Here is a 22066-nt window from a genome sequence, read left to right as displayed (position 1 = left end):
GTTTAGGTCAACTTTTCTCCTAAACTATCAAAGCTATTGCTTTGAAACTTGGAATACTTGTTCACCATCATAAGCAGACCCTGTACATCAAGAAACATAACTCCATCTTGCTTTTTGCAAGAATTATTGCCCCTTTTGGACTTAGAAAATCAGTTTTCTTGGTTAAGTTTTATGTTTAGGTCAGCTTTTCTCCTAAACTGTCAAAGCTATTGCTTTAAAACTTGCAACACTTGTTCACCATCATAAGTTGACCCTGTACAGCAAGAGACATAACTCCATCCTGCTTTTTGCAAGATTTATGGCCCTTTTTGGACTTAGAAAATATCAGATTTCTTGGTTAAGTTTTATGTTTAGGTCAACTTTTTCTCTTAAACTATCAAAGCTATTGCTTTGAAACTTGCAACACTTGTTCACCATCATAAGCTGACCCTGTACAGCAAGCAACATAACTCCATCCTGCTTTTTGCAATAATTATTGCCCCTTTTGGACTTAGAAAATCATTTTCTTGGTTGAGTATTATGTTTAAGTCAACTTTTCTCATAAACTATCAAAGCTATTGCTTTAAAACTTGCAACAGTTTTTCACCATCATAAGTGGACACTGAACATCAAGAAACATAACTCTATCCTGCTTTTTGCAAGAATGATGGCCCTTTTTAGACTTAGAAAATCATGGGTAGGACAATATTTCTATTACACAAAAAAAAATCAGATGAGCGTCAGCACCCGCAAGGCGGTGCTCTTGTTCAATTTTTCATTTTATGTTGAAAAATTTCATTAACATATTGGTAAATATAAATACTGGTAGTTAATAAAATTTTGTAAAAGTCTAAAGCAGAAGAGTTTTTTCAGTGACATTCGCAAAAATCTTTCATTCACCTTTCAATGTATGATTTTGACCCATTCTGAGGGAATCCCCAGCCAGGTTTGAACATTTCTGCAGGTTGTTAGATGAATTGAGTTTAATTCTTTGCTGATGCGCCCTGCAGCAGGAATTGGACTTTGGATCAGATTGATAAGGATCCTGTTTTTTTGTTCCAGAACAAGTCAATAGAAATTATGTTGTGAGTTATGTGACCCCACTCAACTGATACATATGCATTAGGCATAGAAAAAAATTGTTTGTTTCTGGTAACATGCTCAAAAAAATTAGGGTAGGTAGGTCGGTAAATTTTTTTTTTGCGATTTTTTTTATATTGAAGTGGAATTATGTGCATTTTTCAAGTAAAAATCCAGCTGAAATAGATGTTTGTGTAAAAACTTGTGTAAATGATGCTTATTAAACATTGAAAATAACACTGTGTTTTTCACTCTGAAATGCACCAGAATGCACCAAAAGAGTTGCAGTAATTCAAAATTTTCTGGGGGTGGCCCCCCCATCCCCCCCCAGCAGGAGGGGGTACCTCTCCCGCACCCACCCCTTTGACGACTTCGCTCCTTTCATAAATACCTTTCAGCAACATGCCTTCACAAAATCCTGGCTAGAACCCTGAAAAGGTTGGAGAAAATTATAGCCTTGAACTCAATAATATTAAACTCTTCCTGTTACCAGTACGAAATAATAACTCTCCAAATATGAGTTTTCTTACTTTGACTGGGGCAGTGTTTGCATGCAGAAGTTGCTTCCCTTAATTCAATTTCAGAAATCTCTACCTGTAGGTAAGGGAGATCATTGCGTAGAAGATTGAAGAAAACAATTTTTATTTTATTAGTGAATCAGTCGTGTTCAGCATTAGATAAGGGTTAAACATTCGAGGAAGCATTGTGTTTTCTGTGATGATTTGATAGGATCTGAAATCAGTTGTTCACAGTCAACTTCTGATTCGTGTGGAGAGCTTGGAAGTTTACTTGCAGCAAACAATTTAAGTACTAGTGTACAGCTTAAGGTAGCTGACTGTACTGTAAAATATCAGAAATACTGTTGTCCAAAAAATGTAAAAAATTGGCGGTAAATCTAAAACATTAACAAAATACTAAGAAAATTTAAATATGTAACGCTGGTTTTAAAAGCAAATAAAAATTTTGGATGGCCTTCTTATAGAACTGTGGTTTTGATATTATCAAGTGCTTAGTCAGTCTCTCCTATTGAGAAGTTTGGAAAAAAAGTAATTAGCCTTTTGAACCGGTTTATCTTGAATTGAGACAAATTACCATTACAAAGTACTTTACCAGCCTTCTGATAAAATTAATGTAAAAAATGATTGTGCACTTCAAAAAGGAGTGATAGGCACACTTTACATATCGGCCGACTTACTAGGTACCTGTGGAGACTATAGTGTTGGTTCGCGGTCCCGCTGGTACTGTGCCTTGAGTGCGTGTGCTGGAATGGAGGTAATGGGTATTTTCATGAATGAATGAGTCTAAGGTAATATCTGAACTGATTTCCTGGGATCATAACCATATTATGTAACCTTCCGATACTGTCACCTCAGTACGATGCTCCAAATTAGGGCTCGGTGTTGTTATTCTGCTTCTTTGTCCTGTCGATGGGTAAAGGAGAACAGTTTGAAGTATAATTTGATGGAACAATAATGCTATGTGAAAACACTATGTTATGACGCGATATTGCACTTTCACACCATGTTTTTGTATCATATATTAAATTGCAATATGGCTGCAACTTAGTTGTGGAATTACTGGAGCCTTTTTCCATCTATAATAGGGCCGTTTATAGCTGAACATTTCCTTTAAAATCATGCATTTTTCCCAGAAAGACAACTTTACAGCAGGATTTTTATTCCCATTTTCCCAAATACCAAGCTCTGTTTTGGCCCAGGTGCCTTCCCTTCTTTTAAAAATTGGTGAAAAAAAAGACCCCAATTCTTAATACATAATGGGATAATTATTTCAACAATCTGTAATTTAACCCTTATCATACTGGACAGGATTGATTCTGCCTTTACGACCAGTGTAGATGATGATCAATCTGTACATCCTTGCAGTCTGATCAAGATCTACACTGTTCATTAATCAGTCAGTATCTTTTGGAAACTGTCAATGGTACTGTCCATATTGAAAGACTGGACAAGTTCATTTTAGAAATTTAGGGGGTAAGGGTTAATTGAACTATGTGCTAAGCTTTGCAAGGAAATCATTCATTTCCAGTCTGTCACAAAAGGAGGTAATAATAATTTAAACCGAGCCATGAGAAAACCAACATAGTGCGTTTGCGATCAGCATGGATCCAGACCAGCCTGCACATCATCATAGTCTGGTCAGGATCCATGCTGTTTGCTAACAGTTTCTGCAACTGCAATACTCTTTGAAAGTGAACAGCATGGATCCTGACCAAACTGCGCAGATGCATAGGCTGATCTGGATTAATGCTAGTCGCAAATGCACTATGTTGGTTTTCTCATTGTTCGGCACATTTTATGAACTTGCATTTCTAATGAATTTCAGCAAAATAATTATGTAATTTTAAATGCAAATCTTTGACAGATATAATATAGTTCTTGTATTCATATTATTCCCTAGGCTAACTAAAGTAAATTTATCAAGTTTATACTTACATTGAATGCTAAAATATAATGTATAGTTTTATCTTGACCTGCCCGCTTAGCTCAGTAGGTAGAGCATCGGTCTACGGATCGCGGGGTCGTGAGTTCGATCCTCGGGCTGGGCGTATGTTCTCCGTGACTATTTGATAAACGACATTGTGTCTGAAATCATTAGTCCTCCACCTCTGATTCATGTGGAGAAGTTGTCAGTTACTTGCGGAGAACAGGTTTGTACTGGTACAGAATCCAGGAACACTGGTTAGGTTAACTGCCCGCCGTTACATGACTGAAATACTGTTGAAAAACGGCGTTAAACCCAAAACAAACAAACAAACAAAGTTTTATCTTGGTTGGGAAACCAGGTTAGAAAACCAAATTTTAAAAATACTTCCATGCCAGACACAATTGATTCTGCCTTTGAGACTAGTGAAGATATGATTGCCTCCACACCTGTACAGTCTGATCAAGATCTGCACTGTTTGCCATTCAGTCTGTAAATTTTCAGTAAACACCCCTTTGAATGATAAATGGTACTGCCAAAATTGAATGGTAAACCAGTCCATTTTAGAAATTTAGCAGGCTAACTGTTAAGGTAAAAGGATGTTTAATACAGGTGTCGGCTTAGACAGGGTCAGCTGTGTATACATAATAACTAGGATACCATAGGGACATGGATTGAAGAAGGTATCATTCACAAATATTTGTGACATTAATAACCCAGTAGTTAAAATGTTTAAAGATCAGAATTTAATATGTTTGAAAAAAAGTGTGAATTGGACGCGACAGAAAATGAGTCTTTGTGAAGCTAAAACTCCCCCACTAAGGTTTAGATATTTGAATGGCTTATTTTGGTCTTAAATATGGATCGTGTCTATCTAATAAAAATGGTGATATTAAAATAGATCATTTTGTGTACTCTATGGGCTAAAGATGTGTTTTGCTATTCCTTTATCATTTTCTTATTACAGTGATAAAAAAGTACCTTGTACCCAAACAGTTAAAGTTAATTGGTCAAACACTGAGGTGAATATTTAATATTGAATTGAAAATCTGTATTTTTGTTGTGCATCTTTCCATGTAGTCATTATTGTTTTGCTACACATTGCTGGATGTAACTTATTTTCTGTTGTCTTCTACAGTGTTATTTTTCGGTATAGGCGGGGTGGCTGTGTTGCGGGAATGGCGCAGGGTCCATTGGGAGTGGTAAATAGAGACTAAAGCAGGGAAAATGACTTTAAAATGGCTCATTGTCTTGCAGTTTAACCCTTACCTTGCTAAATTTCTAAAATGAACTTGTCCATCTTCCAATTTAGACAGTACCATTAACTGTTAAAAGTGGTGCTTACCAAAAAGATACTTACTGAACAGCAAACAGTGCAGACCATGATCAGACTGCACGGATGTGCAGGCTGATCTTCGTCTGCACTGGTTGCAAAGGCAGAGTCACTTGCTGGCAGCAGGCTTAAGGTTAAATATGTACTACCGGTAACAGATTTAGTTTGAAAAAAAAAACACCAAAAAACAAAGCCAAAAATTCAGCACTTTATGGAGAGGAGAATTGGGCTAAAGAACGACATGTGAAACACTGTTCAGTTTTCCTTTTCAGTGTTACAGCATTGATAATTCATGTTACCAAGTCTCAGTGGCGCTTTAAAATAATTTTTGTTTTTCTTTGGCTGAAAGTCCTTTCTGCTAAAATGACTTGGGGGCCTCCGTGATCAAGTGGTTAAAATCGAGATCTCTGACTTCGTATCACTTGCTCCACACTGGTTTTGGTTCGAGCCTCGCTGGGGGCATTGAATTCTTTATGAGAGGAAGCCCTTCAACTGGCTTATTGAAGTTTAGTGGTTCTGCCAAAGTGCCTGCCTGGAGTGATGAAATAATGCATAGCGGGTCATTAGTAGGTCTTTCCTCCACCATCAAAAGCTGGAGAGTTGCCATACGTATGACCTACAATTGTGTCAGTGTGATGTTAAACCCAACAAAAACAAAATTGAAATAACTATATATCTGCATAAATGCGACTATAGGACAGTTATCACTTGTGTACAAATTAAACTGTTTAAATGTCAAGTAATAACATGTGAATTAATGAAATTTGAATACATAATCACCTGAATACATAATCACATTTTGAGGAAAGAAAATTAAGCTCTTTTTTTTCTTTTTTGTCTAATGAGGTCCAAAAAAGAGGTCATTTTTTTTTTTTTTTTTTTTTTTTGACTAAAGTATTTACTTAATTAAAGTGTCCTATTTTGAAGTTATAAATTTGTTCATCAATTATTATAATAGACAATTCAGTTATTTATGTGCAAAAAATAATTAAACTCTTAAAACGGCTCTAAAATAACATCAAATTTTGCCAATTTGCATTTTATTTAAATATTTCTTTGCAGTTTGTAATAGCAATTTGAAACGCATACAGTGAGTATTTATTACTTTTATTGAAAATGCGAATCCGTAAGAGTCGCTGTGTGAAATTTCCTTTGTATTTATTTATTGACAAATATTCTTAACTGTCTGTCGATCTTGAATAATTACTTTCGGTGTCAGATAGTGAACTTTTCCATTGTTGTAGAGGTAAGCCAACTTCATTCATGACTGCAAGTTGATTTTGTAACTGGATATGAAATTTTATAGATAAATAGGTTTTAAGGAATGAAATACCCATTCATTTACCAGTGAATTGACATACAAAATTCATAATGATTGAGTGATTTTTATTGTCATATAGGCATAAATTTTTCTCTGGCTTTGGTATAAGAAATACTTATTTCAAGTTTTAGGAAGGTGAGGTGAAATAATATGGAGGTAGGGGTTACTAAGCGGGGGTTTTGGGGGGTAGGGCATATATAATAGTATGGCTCCCAGCTTGTGATAGTCATGGTCTTCATAATTCCATGTAACTTAGGCACAAGCACTAGGCAGTAGTCTCCAATTGTTACAGTGTAGAGGCACAAGTATTTGGTCTGTAGTCTCCATATTCTCTTAGAGGCATGAGTACCAGGCCAATTTAGTCTCCATGTTCCAGTATAAAGGCTTGAATAATTGCCCATTTGCTCCATAATTACTAAATAAAGGCATCATAGTCTCCACTGTTTTAGTATATAGGCAGAGCAATAGACCATATTCGCCATATTTCAATATAAAGGCATGAGGACTAGGCCATAATCTCCGTGAGTACTTTGACACAAGCACCACAATTTCATGCCCTGCTCCACAGCTATTCAAATTCTGTTGTGTGTATGCAATCCATGATTGCAGTAGGTAACAGTTAACGGCCATGCACCCCACTTTAGCACACAAAACCAGGGGACATAGAATTTTTATATAGAATAGACTCTATTTTGACAGGCATCGCTGTTTGTAGTCAGGAGTTTCATGTTTTTTCAGTGACAATTTAAGGTTAAAATGTAGAACTAGAGCAGGTCTTTAAGGTATTTCCATCAATACTTGGCCGCAGTCTCCATATTCCCAAATAAAGGCATGAATACCGGTACTGAGCCATTATATAAGTCTAATATACCGGCACTCCAACTCTGCATTGAGTCGCAGCCTAATTATATAATGGCACGAGTACTGGACCGCAGTGTCCTTTTTCCCCATACAAAAGCATATATAAGTATTAGGCAAGTTGATGTAAACTCTTAAATACAATGTTGGAAATGTATTACCTTCCTTCAGTTGAATATAAATAAGAAATATATATATCAATGACAAAAATCTGGAACGTACAGTTAGCCCATACCATGCTGGACACGATTGATTCTGCCTTTGCTACCAGTGTAGATCATGATCAGCCAACACATCTTTGCAGTCTGATCAAGATCTGCACTGTTCACCATTCAGTCAGTAACTTTTTGGTAAGCACCCTTTTTAACAATTAATGGTACTGTCCAAATTGAAAGATAGAGAAGCTCATTATAGAAATTTAGCAGGGTAATGGTAATTATACTGTTTTAAGCATTAGTAAATGTTTGGACTCTGTTATGCGATTGTTTACGTTGAATGCAAATGATGCTATAATATTCAAAATTTGCTTAATCACCTTGGAAGGTTTTCTTTTGACGTTGTTCGAGGTCATGCGTACTGTCCGTATTAATGATCATTTAAGTGTCTGTTCCAGTCTTTTATATATATTTAACCATATGTCTCTCATTATGAATGACTTTATTTGGCTTTATTCCACTTGTCTATAGAAATTGAATACACATGCCCCCCTGCCGTTCAAATGAACGGTTGACCCGTCGAAGACCGGAATCATCCGTTAATTACTCGTAAAGAATGATTTGTCATGTTTTGGCAGCTCAGTTCGTTTATTGAGTTACCTATTTGAAGGTAATTAAAATTTTTGAATGAAATAAAAGTGTGCCAAAAATCACTTGATACCTTACAATACTGTGAAGAAAAAAAACACCATTCATGATAAGGATTTATCTTTTGAAATGTCATCAGTTTTTTTGCCTTTAAGGTTAATGTGATATTGCAAAAAAGTATACAATAGATTTTTGTTGGGGAAAACCAGCAAACAATTATCCTCTACTAGGTATATTGACTACAGCCAGGCTTCTATTTTATTGAAGACTATCAGTGGATGGAATATTATAAGATCTTGTTATTTACCTTACAGTCATATGCATCTCCAGCCAGGCTTTATTCAATTCCTTCTGTTTACCAAAAAGTGATCCAGGCAGAGAGGTGCTCCTTTTTATACACCTGTCATCCAAAGCATGTCTGCTTTCTAAATCAAACAGTTTTCATCTGATCTTCAACAAACTTGTTGATAATCTTTTTCAGGCATAATATCTCGGCCAAGTTTGATAACCAGCCAAATCACCCCAGGCACTCTTGGATTATGGCCCTTGAATTACTTGAAAAACTTAAATCTAACTTAAGCCTTGTCCATTCTCTAAGTTGAACATATTTCATCCAATCTTCACCAAACTTGCTGACAATGTTTGCAGTCAGTAGTAGATAAGATTGCCAAAAATGGCTCCAAGTGTAGTGCTCCTAGTAGGTAAGGTTGCCAAAAATGGCTCTAAGAGTTGTGTTCCTGATAAGGTTGACAAACTGGCTCCAAGAGCAGTGCTTTTAGTTGGTAAGTTTGCCAAAATGGCTTAGAGTGGTGGCCCTAGTTGATAAGGTTGCCAAAATGGGTCAGAGTGGAGGTCCTAAGTTGAAAAGGTTGCAAAAATGGCTCCAGGAGCAGTTAATAGATATTATTGCCAATATGGCTTCAAGAGCAGTGGTCCTAGTAGATAATGTTGCCAATATGGCTTCAAGAGCAGTGGTCCTAGTAGATAATATTGTCAAATATCTCTTCAAGAGTAGGGGTTGTAGTAGAAAATATTGCCTAAATGGTTCCAAGAGCAGCAGTTCTAGTAGATAATATTGCCAATATTGCTTCAAGAGTATGGGTTCTAGTAGATAATATTGCCAAAATGGCTCCAAGAGCTGTGGTCCTAGTAGATAATATTACCAAAATGGCTCCAAGCATAGAGGGCATAGACATATTGCCAAAATGACACCAAGAGCAGTGGTCCTAAGTAGATAATATTGCCAAAGTAGCTCCAAAAATATGGGTCCTAGTAGATAACAATTATTGCAAAAATGACTTCAAGAGTATGGGTCGTAGTAGATATTATTGCCAGAATGACTCCCAAGAGCAGTGGTTCTAGTAGATAATACTGCCAATACGGCTTCAAGCGTAGGGGTCATAGTACATAATATTGCCAAAATGGCTCCAAGATCAGGAGTTCTAACAGATAAGATTGCCAATATGGCTTCAAGATCAGTGGTCCTATTACCTGGTTGCCAAAATGGATCTAAGAGCAGTGGACCTTGTTAATAAAACTGCTAAGGTTCAGACACTGCTTAGGCCATGATTGAAAAAGTTCTTAATGAAATAGGTCCATGTCTTTTCTCAGCTTTAGAGGGTATTTGCACATGATTTATTAATTGTTTTATCATTTTCTTATAAACGAGCTTGCTCTTGCCAACTACTCGATCTCTACAACATGCATACAAAAGCACACACATGCACAAACACACATGAAGAAAGGAACAAAATGTTACTGTAAGTGGCTCATTTTAGAAGGGTCGCATTGACAAAGTATATAAAGTTCAAAGTCCATGATTACATAGAGATATAAGTGTAACTATTGGCTGCCCCCTGCTATTGTTTGCTTGTTATATTGGCATGTTTTATCTCGGATTTACCATGTCTTTTCCATCATTGATAGAGCACTATGACTTTAACATTTAGACATGAAGTGGTGTGCAGTTTTCAATCTTTTGTATCATTATTTATTTTGTTTGCAGAGCTGTAAGGGGTTGAAAGTACAGTCTTGATTTTGCAGGTTTTTGTACTGCAAGTTGAGTCATTTTAGAAGCTTTGCTTGTTAATTATGTAAAAAAAATATTGCATAAGATGCAAGATCCTGTACTTAATCCCTACAAAGCAAAATATTTAGGTAACCAGTGTACATTTAGACCTAATTAATGTATTAAAAGTTCTTTGAAATTTAGGAAAGAAAAAAAAAAAACAATAATATTTCTCATGTCATGCAAAAAAAACACAAAAAAACCCACTAAGTCTTATTGAATAGGTTGCTCAGGTTAATAGTCAAAACTGTTAACCCTTTGCCCTTAAAATTACACCCCAGGAAGAAAGTTTTGTCTTTGGGTCCAGTAAGTGTATAATAGGTAGGGAAGACATTAAATTCTGCAGAGATTCATTGACACTAAAATGTAGCTATTGAAGTTGAGTTAAATGTGGTTATATCAGGATTTTGTACCTTTACAAAATAATTATATTTTTATGATATTAGGTCAATATATATTAAAATATCATGATTGAAGGTTCTGGTCCTTGGGCATAATAAACTACATGTGCTGTTAAAGTTATTGAAGAGCAAGTTGTTAAAGAGGCACAGATTCTGTAGTTCAATACCTTAAGTATGAAAGTTATAATGGAGTCTTTGAACATGAGACAACAGTTGAAAATGTTGTGAAGAAGGTTTTAAAGCTAAGATAGTTAGTTGTTTTTGTTAAACCTAAGTAATATTTTGATTTTATTTGTATATTGCAGGGTAAAGACAGAAACAGTCACAGAAAATTCATGATAGACCACTGTAAGAATAACGCCAAATGTTTTGAGGTAAGGGCTTATCAATTTCTATCTTTTTCTTTATCTGCTGCTTTATAGAATTCAAAAACGGGGAAAAATCAGGACTCTTTCTTTCTTCTTCAGTCCAGCTCTAGTGGCCTCTAGGGTTGAGTGGTAAAATTCACAGACTGATTATCACCTGCCATTGACCTCTGTCAGTCACTTGGTTTCCACCTTCCTCTTTTTACAATGAATCATAAAACTACCTTGTGATAGGTCCATGGTTCTACCTGCAGTTGTGCCTGATTTTTTACTTGAATGATTTCATCCACCGTAAATGCATGAAAGTAGCTGTAGGATCTGAGTCAGCCAATTTTAAATCGAAAATTTTTACCAGACCAATTAATGAACTCTTACGCACATGACAGGATGTTAGACATATTTTTGGAGCTCTCAGGTTCTTTAGGTTCTTTTTCCTCTAAGAAGTATGAGCTTTTGTGGCAGTACAGTGGATTTGAATCATTGTTAGGTTATGACCTATATAAGACTAGTTCCAAGGTTATGAATCTAAGTTTGGATACCAGTCTCAGACTGCCAGCTTGCCATTGGTCAGTTGCAAACATGTGATCAGAAAACAACCAATCAGAGGCTGGAATTTTGAGACTGGTCCCCAAACAGTGTTTTTATACTCTTGGTCAAAGGGGACTAAATGAAAAGCTATCTTCAAAAGTTAACTTAAATAAATCAGTTCAACCTAAAACTGAAAAGCAAAACAACTTGCAAAAACTTACCGTTTTTACTGCCACCTGTGCAAATGTGAGGTTATTTTGTTTTGATCTAGTTTGTTGATAATGTTTTTTTGCTTCCATATCTCAATGAAGTACAGTTTTCACACATAAACAACGAAGAGGACCTACCACCTGTCTTTTCGTTTCTTAATAACTTCATATTTGTTAGTGGGCTTTTTTCTCTAATTATTCATGGCTTTCATCAACCATTGAAATTGTGGGTTTATGATATTTTTGACCCCAGTGTTTAAATCTATTCTGCGGTATTTAACACAATCGTTTTTCCACATGTAATTTACATTGATAGAGTGGCAAATAAAAATGAAGATAAAATGCATAAATTTTACCAGGGGATGATTCAGCAGAAATGACAATACATTATGAATTGAATTGAAGTGTGTACACTACTGCACAAAAGTTGTTTCCACTTCAAATTTTTCAAGTGTGTGAAGAGAACATGGCTAATATAAACTTTATTGTGCTTTAAGTCTTATTACTCAGGTAACTGTTAGAAGACAAGACTATGAATAGAGAAGTAGTGAGTGCAGGGCTTGACTTTAACTGTGTAGATCTCAGCACTTGCCTATAGCTTTTTAAGATATAGGGCGCAACTTCAACTCTTTTGTTTACTTGCCTGATCCCAGTTTTGGTTGCCACAATGTAGCATAGTGATGTGATGAGAATTATTGAAAGAAAACAGTAGTATATGATTTTCTTAGAAGTATTTCATGAGAACTTCCATATACTTCACTTTCCCAACGCACAGCTGAGTATGATTTTTTGCCTGCCTCTCTTCACTCAAATTTCACCTGCCCCCGGCAATAGGGCAGTCCATACGGTCGAGCCCTACAGTACGGTCTCTAGACATGGTGTAATATTGTTTTCTATGACTGTAAGACTGACTGCATGTCTGAATGGGGCTATTCTTTCATCACCTCTAGCGAATAGTATGGAGAAGATTATCTTCAGTAAGTAATTACTAACAGGGAACACCGGAGCACTGGTATAAGCTGACTGCCATTCTGAGTTATGAGGAAAGTGTGTATAATTTCAACACAGTGTACAGGTAAAAGTTAGGATAGTAATTCAATAATATAACTGTAGTGAAATATTTTTGAGGTGAAGTGTAACTTATTGAAATGAGGGTTACTGAAGCAAGGCCACTTAAAATTCAATGTAAATGTAAAATCATTGATGGTAGTAAAGTAATATTTAATTCATCTGAATGTTTACGAAGAATATATTTTGACAATTCTGTTGCAAAAAATGGGTTATCTATCAGTACAAAACAACTATGTGACATGGGAACAGTGTTATGAAAGTTACGGTTTTCCCAGTTTCCCATGTGAATATTCTCTCTCATAGTCTTTCTATTTGGTTTTAGATCAGTAAATGAAGAATGTTAAATAAGCCGACAGCTGGCCAAACTTTGCAGGATATTTGCCTGTTGACAGAAATTGACCTAAATTGTTTTATAGGTCAGTAGGTTACAAAAGGTCAAAGCCAAAGTAACCTTGAGGCTGAAGTGTTTCAGTCAATAGCACATATTAAGTCTTTTTAGATTTACAGCCACCAAATTTTATAGGATTATTGTTTTTTGTCAATAAATGATCTTTTCTTATAATTTTGGGTCAAGACATTCAATGTCAAGGTGACATTGACCTTCAGAATAAAAGTCACGTTCAAACCAACAGGAGAACACCTGGATGTAGGGCCTGACAATTGCCTTTGGTTCATAATCTGATGACTCAGAGCAATTTTATCTTAAGATCAATGGTCAAGGTCACAGTTGCTATGGGTCTTCAGCTTTTGGTCAAGGTCACAGTGGCTGTGAGACCTTAAAGCAGTTGATCAATGTCTGAATGGCCATGGGACTTAAGCAGTTTTGTTGTAGTACTGGAGAATGTTTAGCCCTACATGAAATGACTTCTACAATTTTGGGGTCATAATACCAAAAGGCCAATTTAGTCACTGCATACAAGATTTTTGAAACTCATGTACTTCTGGGTTTATAAATATTATATGATTTACAAACAACATCATTCTCTTTAATCTTTAATTGTACCTTTTTGTTGAAAGTGCACCTACATAACACTAAAGGATAGCATTACGTGACTGGTTGTAAGACTTGACCCTTTTTAATAATTCATACTTTAAAACTGGAAATTCACAGAATTTATAACTTGTCCGCTGCATATTTACAAGTTGACCAGTGGAAACTTTTCGTGTAATAAGCAGAAAAGTATAAGTTGAGTGAACTTTTACCATCAGTATGTTTGCATTCACAATATTTGAAGTAAAGGAAAAATAAATCATTTCCATAATAAATCAAAATAGTACAGCTATCAACAACCTTTTTGAGACATTTGAACAGCTTTGTATTGTAATAGCTCTGACAGTAATGAACAGATGATCTAGTTAAAGGGACTGGCCTCCAGATCGTTTGACGACAAATTTTTTTTTTTTTTTAGATGTCTGGAAATAAATGCTATATTTCTTAATAAGGCTTTAAAATTTAACTACTGAAAAACTATATGTTGGAAACACATGAGAATTTTCTGTATTTACTACTTTTTACGATGAAAATCGAAAAGGGTTTGTAACACTTTACTCCAGGAAACTGTCTCAGTTATAAATATCTGTATTTTGAAGTCATAATTCACTAACTCTGCTATAGCCCTATTGGTTATGAGGACAGGAAAATGTCTTTATTGCTGCCACAGTCCGAGGTTTTTCCGATGCAGTCTTTTTTCTTCTTCTTGATTTGGACTTTTTAGCTCACCTGAGCAGGAAGTGCTCAAGGTGAGCTTTTGTGTGCGCCCTGTGTCCGTCATCGTCAACAATTTGACTGTTAACACTCAAGAGGTCACTATTTCGGCCCAATCTTAATGAAACTTGGTCAGAATGTTACCCTCAATAAAATCTTGGAGGAGAGCAATATTGGGTCATCTGGGGTCAAAAACTAGGTCTGCAGGTCGAATCAGAGGAAAAGCTTGTTAACACTAGAGGCCACATTTATGATTGTTTCTTCATGTAACTTGGTCAGAATATTAATCTTGATAATCGTTAGGTCAGGTTTGAATCTTGGTCATGTGCGGTCAAAAACTAGGTCACCAGGTCAAATCAAAGGAAAAGCTTGTTAACACTCTAGAGGCCACATTTATGACCATATCTTAATGAAACTCAGTTGGAACGTTAACCTTGATGATCTTTAGGTCAAATTTAAATCTGGGTTAGGTTTGGTCAAAAACTAGGTCAGCAGGTCAAATCAAAGGAAAAGCTTGTTAACACTCTAGATTTCACATTTATGACTTATAATATCTTCATGAAACTTAGTCAGAATGTTAATCTTGATGATCTTTAGGTAAAGATAAAATCTGGATCAGGTGGGGTTAAAAACTCTAGGTCACCAGATCAAATCAAAGGAAAAGCTACTTAAAACTCTAGAGGCCACATTTATGACCATATCTTAATAAAACTTGGTCAGAATGTTAATCTTGGAGATCTTTAGGTCAGGTTTCAATTTGGGTCAGGTGGGATCAAAAACTAGGTCACCAGGTCAAATCAAAGGTAAAACTTGTTAACAATCTAGAGGTCCAATTTATGTCTGTATCTTCATGAAACTTGGTCTAAATGTTAATCTTGATGATCTTTAGGCCAGGCTGGAATCTGTGTCATGTAGGGTCAGAAATTAGGTCACCAGGTTAAATCAAAGGAAAAGCTAGTGAGCACTCTAGAGACCACATTTATGACCATATCTTTATGAAACTTGGTCAAAATGTTAATCTTAATGATTTTAAGGTTAAGTTCGAATCTGGGTCAGGTGGGGTCAAAAACTAGGTCACTAGGTCAAATCAAAAGTAAAGCTTGTTAACAATCTAGAAGCCACATTTATGGCTGTATCTTCATGAAACTTGGTCTGAATGTTAATCTTGATGATCTTTAGGTGAAATTCGAATCTGGATCATGTGGGATCAAAAACTAGGTCACTAGATCAAATTAAAGGAAAAACTAGTTAACACTCTAGAGGCCACATTTATGACCATATCTTAATGAAACTTGGTCAGAATGTTAATCTTGATGAACTTTAGGTCAGTAGGTCAGGTGTGCGATACAGGGCCTTCATGGCCCTCTTGTTAAAATATTTTTTTTAAAAAACTCCCTATTCTGATGTTCATAATATGACTAAACTTCAGTTTGAAAGAAAGATTAATTTTAGCCAAATCTGGAGGTCAGTGCCTTTAAAACTCTGCAAAAATCAGAACATCAGTTTTTGTTTAATGGTATTTAATAACTTATTTCAAAATGTAATACAATGGTGATAGTAACTTAACAATTGTTTAAATGCATGGATGTTCAGATGACATGCAAAGCAAAAGGTTTGTGCAGCTCTATAATTATGATGTAGCCTGTTGCAGCCCATACCAGAAAGGTCATATTCAGCAAAAGGCCTAAATTTAACCAAGGGAGATAATTAAAAAAGGAAGCCAAGGTTGTAAGAGTTCATGGTTTTGAAGTTCTCAAAAATTGTTTTGAAAAACAGTTACTTTCAGGACAAAAGTTATTTGAGTAAATTTAAAAAATTGACATAAGTCATTGTAGAGTTATGGTTCATATACGCTACTGTTAACCTTAATGTCTTCAATTTATTGTTTGCAGTTTTAATAAATTCCTTTCAAATTTATGCCCATTAAATTAAAGTGAGTTTTATAAAGGGAGATAAATTTGAAAAATGAGCGTGATAGAATTATGGTTCTTGTACACTGCACTGCAATTCAGTGTTTAAATGTTTGTCATTGTATAAAGATCAAAATCTGATAAATAGATATAAAAATGTTGCCTAGATAAGATAAGTTGTGCGGACACAGAAAAACAGATAAATGGGCGACCTACAGAGTGATTATTTTAAAAGGACGCCAAAAGACTTTATACTGTTATAGAGTATATTTAGTATCAATGAATGGAGTTCAGAAACACCCAACAGCCATGAATATAATGTTCAAAAAATATACTTTTGTCAGAACAAAAAATTTAATAAAACAGTACATTAACATAATTAATTGGTCAAATTCGTGATAATTACTTGCAACTTTAATAGCTGGTATTTAAAAGAGTTCAGTGTCAAAAATTTATTATATGAAAAAGTAAATTTAAAATCATTTATTTTAAAAACTATGAATTAATTAACAAGTGACCTGGCAAAATTGCCCGATAAAATAATTGGTGCAAGCACAAGTGATAAAAGTTTACATACACAATAAAACAACAAATGAGAATAATGGAGAGAAAATCTAACGTTTAACAATTTGAGAAAAATAATTTTACACTCTTATAAATCAAGAGAAAATTGGTTTAAGTGTCTATAGATTCTTTTGAACAGAAAAAAACTACACTGGGGTAATGCTGCATAATGAGCGTAAGTCATCGTCCGACCGTGTTATAAAAAACGGTTCACCTTTCTCGTAATGTCAGTTGACATCTTTAGGTAGGATATATGGACAGGTCTTTATCAAATTCAGTGTACAGTATTTGATTTTATCAGGTCAGGGCCTTGTGTTTATATCCTATACAAATATACACAACATTTTGACACGTTTTTCTGAAATACAGGTGATCAGATAAATGGTGACACCTGTGCGACTTCTACCCTCCGCCGTGACTTGTGCATTCAAAACAATTCTACGAAACAATGCAACAGAGTGACGGAATTAGTGTCACCTATCACAAAATATCGAAAAACAAAAAAATAATATTGACAAGTTTGTCAGCATTTTGTTAGGCCTGTGAAGATAAAGGTTGACATTTTAATTATTAATTGATTTACAGGTAAATAAATACAGCTATTAAAAAGGTGTTTATTAATCCTTTACTGATTGAAAATCATCCCTTTGTCAGTTTGTCCTGATTTTCGTCCAATTCATAATAACTCTGCCATCAAGTAAAAGATTTTGAAATTATTTGTATGTTTTCCATAATGGAACCATGTGTTGCACACAAGACTCATACACAGCTCAGATTTTCAGTTCTTTAAGATTTTATATTAGAACATCTTTATTTTATTATACATTTATACCTAATTGACTATACAGACTGTAAGAAGTAAAATTTTAAGACACGGAATTTCTTTACAAATTACATCCTTTTAATATTATTTTGGGGTAATGAGTTTGAGCTCCATTCTGTGTGCATGTTTTGAAAATCAGTCTTGTTATGATTGAATAAAATATCTTGAAAGCTCCATTTCATATCTCAAGCACTTTACATATTTTCTTGAGCCGTGTTTGTGTTGTCATATCTTCTCAAATTCACTTAATGTATCAGCTAGAGCCAATGGCAACTTAGTTCAAGTGAGTGCTCAAAGAAAAAAAAATGTGTGCTCAAAATTGTAAGCCTAGCACTTAAGATATTAAGGCTTGTACTCAAAATAATGACTAGAGTGCTTGTGATAATATTTTGAGATGTAATGTCATGCACTCAAGAAAAACAACATGCATTCAAGATAGTTTAATCTGAATGAAATTTGTTCTCAACATACTACCATAGAATTTGTTCAGTCTCTCTGGTATTCCATAATTGTTGTGTAATCCTGGATTCTGTACCATTACTAACTTGATCTCCGCTAATAACTGCCAACTTCTCCACATGAATCAGAGGTGGATGATGGATGACTTCAGACACACAGTCTTCCATTAGATCATCATGGAGAACATGCTCCTAAATGCCCGAGGCTTGAACTCCTGGCCCCCACAATCCGTAGATATGCACTCTCCTAGTTTAGCTAAGCTGAGACAGGCTAGAGAAACATTATTAAAAGTACCAGTCTACAGTAATGTTGTCCTTTTTACCAGGTGCATTGCTGTTACATTGATTCATTTTATACATCATTTTCATTTCGTGTTTATTTTCTATTTTCAGTGCATGAAACCCTGTGTTATGAGTGATAGTAAAAATGTTCAACATAACTGTATAAAAGAGAATTGTCTGGTAAGTTGGCAGAACCATAAATCTTTATGCACCCCCTCCCCCCCAGCCACTCCACATACACCCAGTCCCCTCCACGTACACATCCCGTGTCAGAGAGCCAGGAGGCATATATAGTGTTTAAACTGTCTGTTAGGCCAACCATCATACTTCCTTGTGTACTGACTCGTATTACAGTTTTCATCCAGTTGAAATGAACTTTGGTATACATCACCAAACATGAAGTGGACATGCACATGTTGTTGGGACATTAATGATTTTAAATGAAAATACATTCAAAGTTCACGTCTTTGACATCATGAGACGCCATCCCAGGACAAGTTACATAACTCTAGCTTTTATTTTGTCAAAATTATGCCCCTTTTCAACTTAGAATTTCAGGTTAAAGTTTTGTATGTAAGCAGGTTCCACAAAAAATACAAGGCCAAATGTTTTTAAACTTTACATTTGTCTTCGGCACCTTGCATGAGATGACTTTATAGGGGAAGTTACATAATAGTTTTAATAAATAATATAGTTCTTTTATTTGTCAAAATGTTGCCCCTTTTTATTTAACTGAGAAATTTTGCTTAAAGTATAAGCAAACAAGGAGGACAGGGTCAAAAAATTTATAATCGTAATAGTAAAAGGATTGTACATTCATAATTATCTAACCAGAATACCGCAAGCTTACACAAGATAATTTTATGAATTCTTGAAGATGCACAAGGGGCCTCCGTGGCCGAGTGGTTAAGGTCGCTGACTTCAAATCACTTGCCCCTCATCGATGTGGGTTTGAGCCTCACTTGGGGGGTTGGATTCTTCATGTGAGGAAGCCATCCAGCTGGCTTACGGAAGGTCGGTGGTTCTACCCAGGTGCCCGCTCGTGATGAAATAATGCACGGAGGGGCACTTGGGGTCTTCCTCCACCATTAAAGTTGGAATGTCGCCACATGACCCATCATGTGTCGGAACGACATTAATTCCAAAAAAAAAAAAAATTGAAGATGCACAGTGGGGTCTTCCCACACTAATTAAACCAATGATTCTACCTGTGTCAGTCATACGAAGCAATTATTAAATATTCCTATGTATACGGTGGCCTGTATTACTAGTAATTCACTATTTTGTGATGTCCTAAATGGCACTCCATACCAGTGCCTTGCAAAACATGATTAAATGCATTTTAAATTCAGAAACTTTTCAATCTGATATATTGGTGATGCAGAATAAGGCCCCTATGTTTTATAAATGTAGGACACACCTGGGGTATGTCATTAAATTGTAACTGATAGGTCTATGCATCATGTAGTTTTTTTTTATAAATTTATAATAAAATACAAATTTAGCAGTTATTCTCTATATTTTATGTGATTTTAATGCACTTAAGAGATAACGAAATTTTATAATTTTCAATCAGAGCTTTAAAAAGCTATATTGATTTGCACATTGATATAGGTGTTTCTGTTAAAAGGTAATGTTTAAGCAGTTTTTTTGCATGGTTAATGTTGCGTGACCAGCTGTGTGATCAAGATCTGTATCAGTAAAATATTGAATCATCAATTTACTCAAAGTATAGATTAAAATGTCTATCAAAAATATAAAAGATAAAATACTGTAAGGCTAGTGTGTGTTGTTGATAAAATTATATTTTTTTGAGCAAGTTGACAAGGAAAGTTTTTTTGATGAACCTTTATCTGTGGATGAGTTGGGTCTCGTGTTAGGGTCAACCAGTCTCAAAATCAAAGCATCTGTGGGTCACCTATTGATAGAGGAACCAGTCAAAGAATTGAAGTATCTCAGGGTCTTATGTTGGGGAACCAATCTCAAATTCTATGCACCTCTGGGTCTCATGTTGAGAAACCAGTCTAACAAATTGAAGTATCTCAGAGTCATGTTAGGGAATCAGTCTCAAAATCTAAACATCTTTGGGTCACCTATTGAGGAACCAGTCTAAGAATTGAAGTATCTCAGGGTCTCATGTTGGGGAACCAGTCTCAGAATCGAATCATCTCTTGGTTGTATATTGAGGAACCAGTCTTAAGACTTTAAAGCATCTCTGGATCTTAAATTATGGGACCAGTCTCAAAATCAAAGCATTTTGCTGTAAGGCTGTTTCTCCTTGAAGTTCAAAAGTTGTATTTTCATCCTGTATTCTGAGACTTCCCTCAGAACTCACATGCTGGCCTGGCTTTATTACTGAGACTTTATAGTTTGATTTTCTGTAGTAATTATAATTTTTCAAATTTAGCAGTCAACAATATTTCTTGCAGATACATTTCATTTCAACTTTCTTAATTTTTTTTTTGCAGGAAAATGAGTCTGAGTGTGAAAATTCATGTGAGTTTCTGTATTATACTAGTACCTATAAGGCGGGGGATTGTCCGAGACCTGAGACGGCTATAGGGTTTGAAGCTGTGTGCCTGGCTTCCTGCAGGGTAGATGGCGATTGTGGAGAGCACACCAAATGCTGTCCAAACCTGTGCGGATACGTTTGTAGAACACCAGATTATACTAACCACAGTAAGTAGATAAACCTTTGTCATTAAACCTTTACCCTGCTATATTTCTAAAATGGACTTGTCCATCATGGAATTTGGGTAGTTCCACTTATTATTCAAAGGGGTGTTCACTGAAAATTTAGTGGCTGAATAGCAAACAGTGCAGACCATGATCAGACTGCACGTATGTACAGACAGATCTTGGTCTGCACTGGTCGCAAAGGCAAAATCAATTGCCGCGAAAGGGCTATAGGTTGAAGATACTTACATCTATAGAAGAAATAACATTTGATGTCAAAGCTTTAAGTAATGCAATGGTACATGTCTGCCTTACAGAAAAGGTACCATGTTCACCAGTCTCAGCTGAGTTTGAGACTGAAATTTTAAAAGTAAATTTTACTAGGACTCAGGATTAAATTCCAGTTGAGACTGACCATTAATACTGAATAGTCACTTGAAAATATTCACTAACTTTACATTCAGTTTTAAACAGTCATTTCAGATATAAATGAGTAAGTTTCATTATCCAATTGGCTGAGACTGAAAATGTGTTGTGAATACGAGTGTAGCTTGATCATTTTAACTGCAGACCAAAATTTTATGGTCTAAGTGATAGAGAGGCAAAAGTTTTTTTTTAAGAATGATCTCACTGAACTTAATACATTTGGTATAGGGTAAAGCTGCTTTGAGAAAAATACAGCTTGGGGACACCACATCTACACCAAATCTATGTGCGTATACCATACTAAAAGTAGAAGTTAGATAATATTGACATACAAAGTAAGTATTTTAAATCAGTGATACATATTTATGTTAAAATTTGGAAATTTTCTGTTGTAGATTTACCAGAAGTTCCCTCCAACTTTACTTGTGAAGAGCGTAGACAGGGGAGAGCACTCAAGTTGTCCTGGATCTTGCCTTCAGTTAACAGAAAGGTTCCTGGCATTGTGTTGTATGTGCTGGAACACAGAAACACAACAAGCCTGAAACCAGTCTGGAATGATAATACTCCATGGAAAACTGCCTTTATGGTGATTAAAATATTTTTGGCTTTTAAAATACGCACTGACTGAAAGCCGTTCCCCAAAGGTTGGAAATTTTTTTGAATTGCAGAAGGTCTTATTTCTACTAGGTGACCTTCTGTGTCAGAAATGATGCTGTAAAAAGCACCTGGGACCTCATTGTACATTGCCAAATAAGCTCAATAAT

General features: G+C 35.4%; 1 protein-coding gene across 2 annotated transcripts in view; it reads left to right on the top strand.

Annotated features, from left to right (window-relative positions):
- LOC123555065 (anosmin-1-like) overlaps nucleotides 1-22066 on the top strand; it is a 51091-nt gene that overhangs the window by 6397 nt on the left and 22628 nt on the right. For both annotated transcript variants that reach the window (XM_045345610.2, XM_045345612.2), the window contains exons 2-5: nucleotides 10591-10659; nucleotides 18312-18380; nucleotides 20669-20879; nucleotides 21698-21888. In XM_045345610.2, the coding sequence (XP_045201545.2) occupies nucleotides 10591-10659; nucleotides 18312-18380; nucleotides 20669-20879; nucleotides 21698-21888 (540 nt within the window). The remainder of the gene's footprint in view (nucleotides 1-10590; nucleotides 10660-18311; nucleotides 18381-20668; nucleotides 20880-21697; nucleotides 21889-22066) is intronic.

This window comes from Mercenaria mercenaria, chromosome 7 (assembly GCF_021730395.1).
Source record: "Mercenaria mercenaria strain notata chromosome 7, MADL_Memer_1, whole genome shotgun sequence".
NCBI classification, from domain to species: domain Eukaryota; kingdom Metazoa; phylum Mollusca; class Bivalvia; order Venerida; family Veneridae; genus Mercenaria; species Mercenaria mercenaria.
Note: the sequence above shows the minus strand (reverse complement) of the source record. Positions and strands in the feature narration are given on the sequence as shown.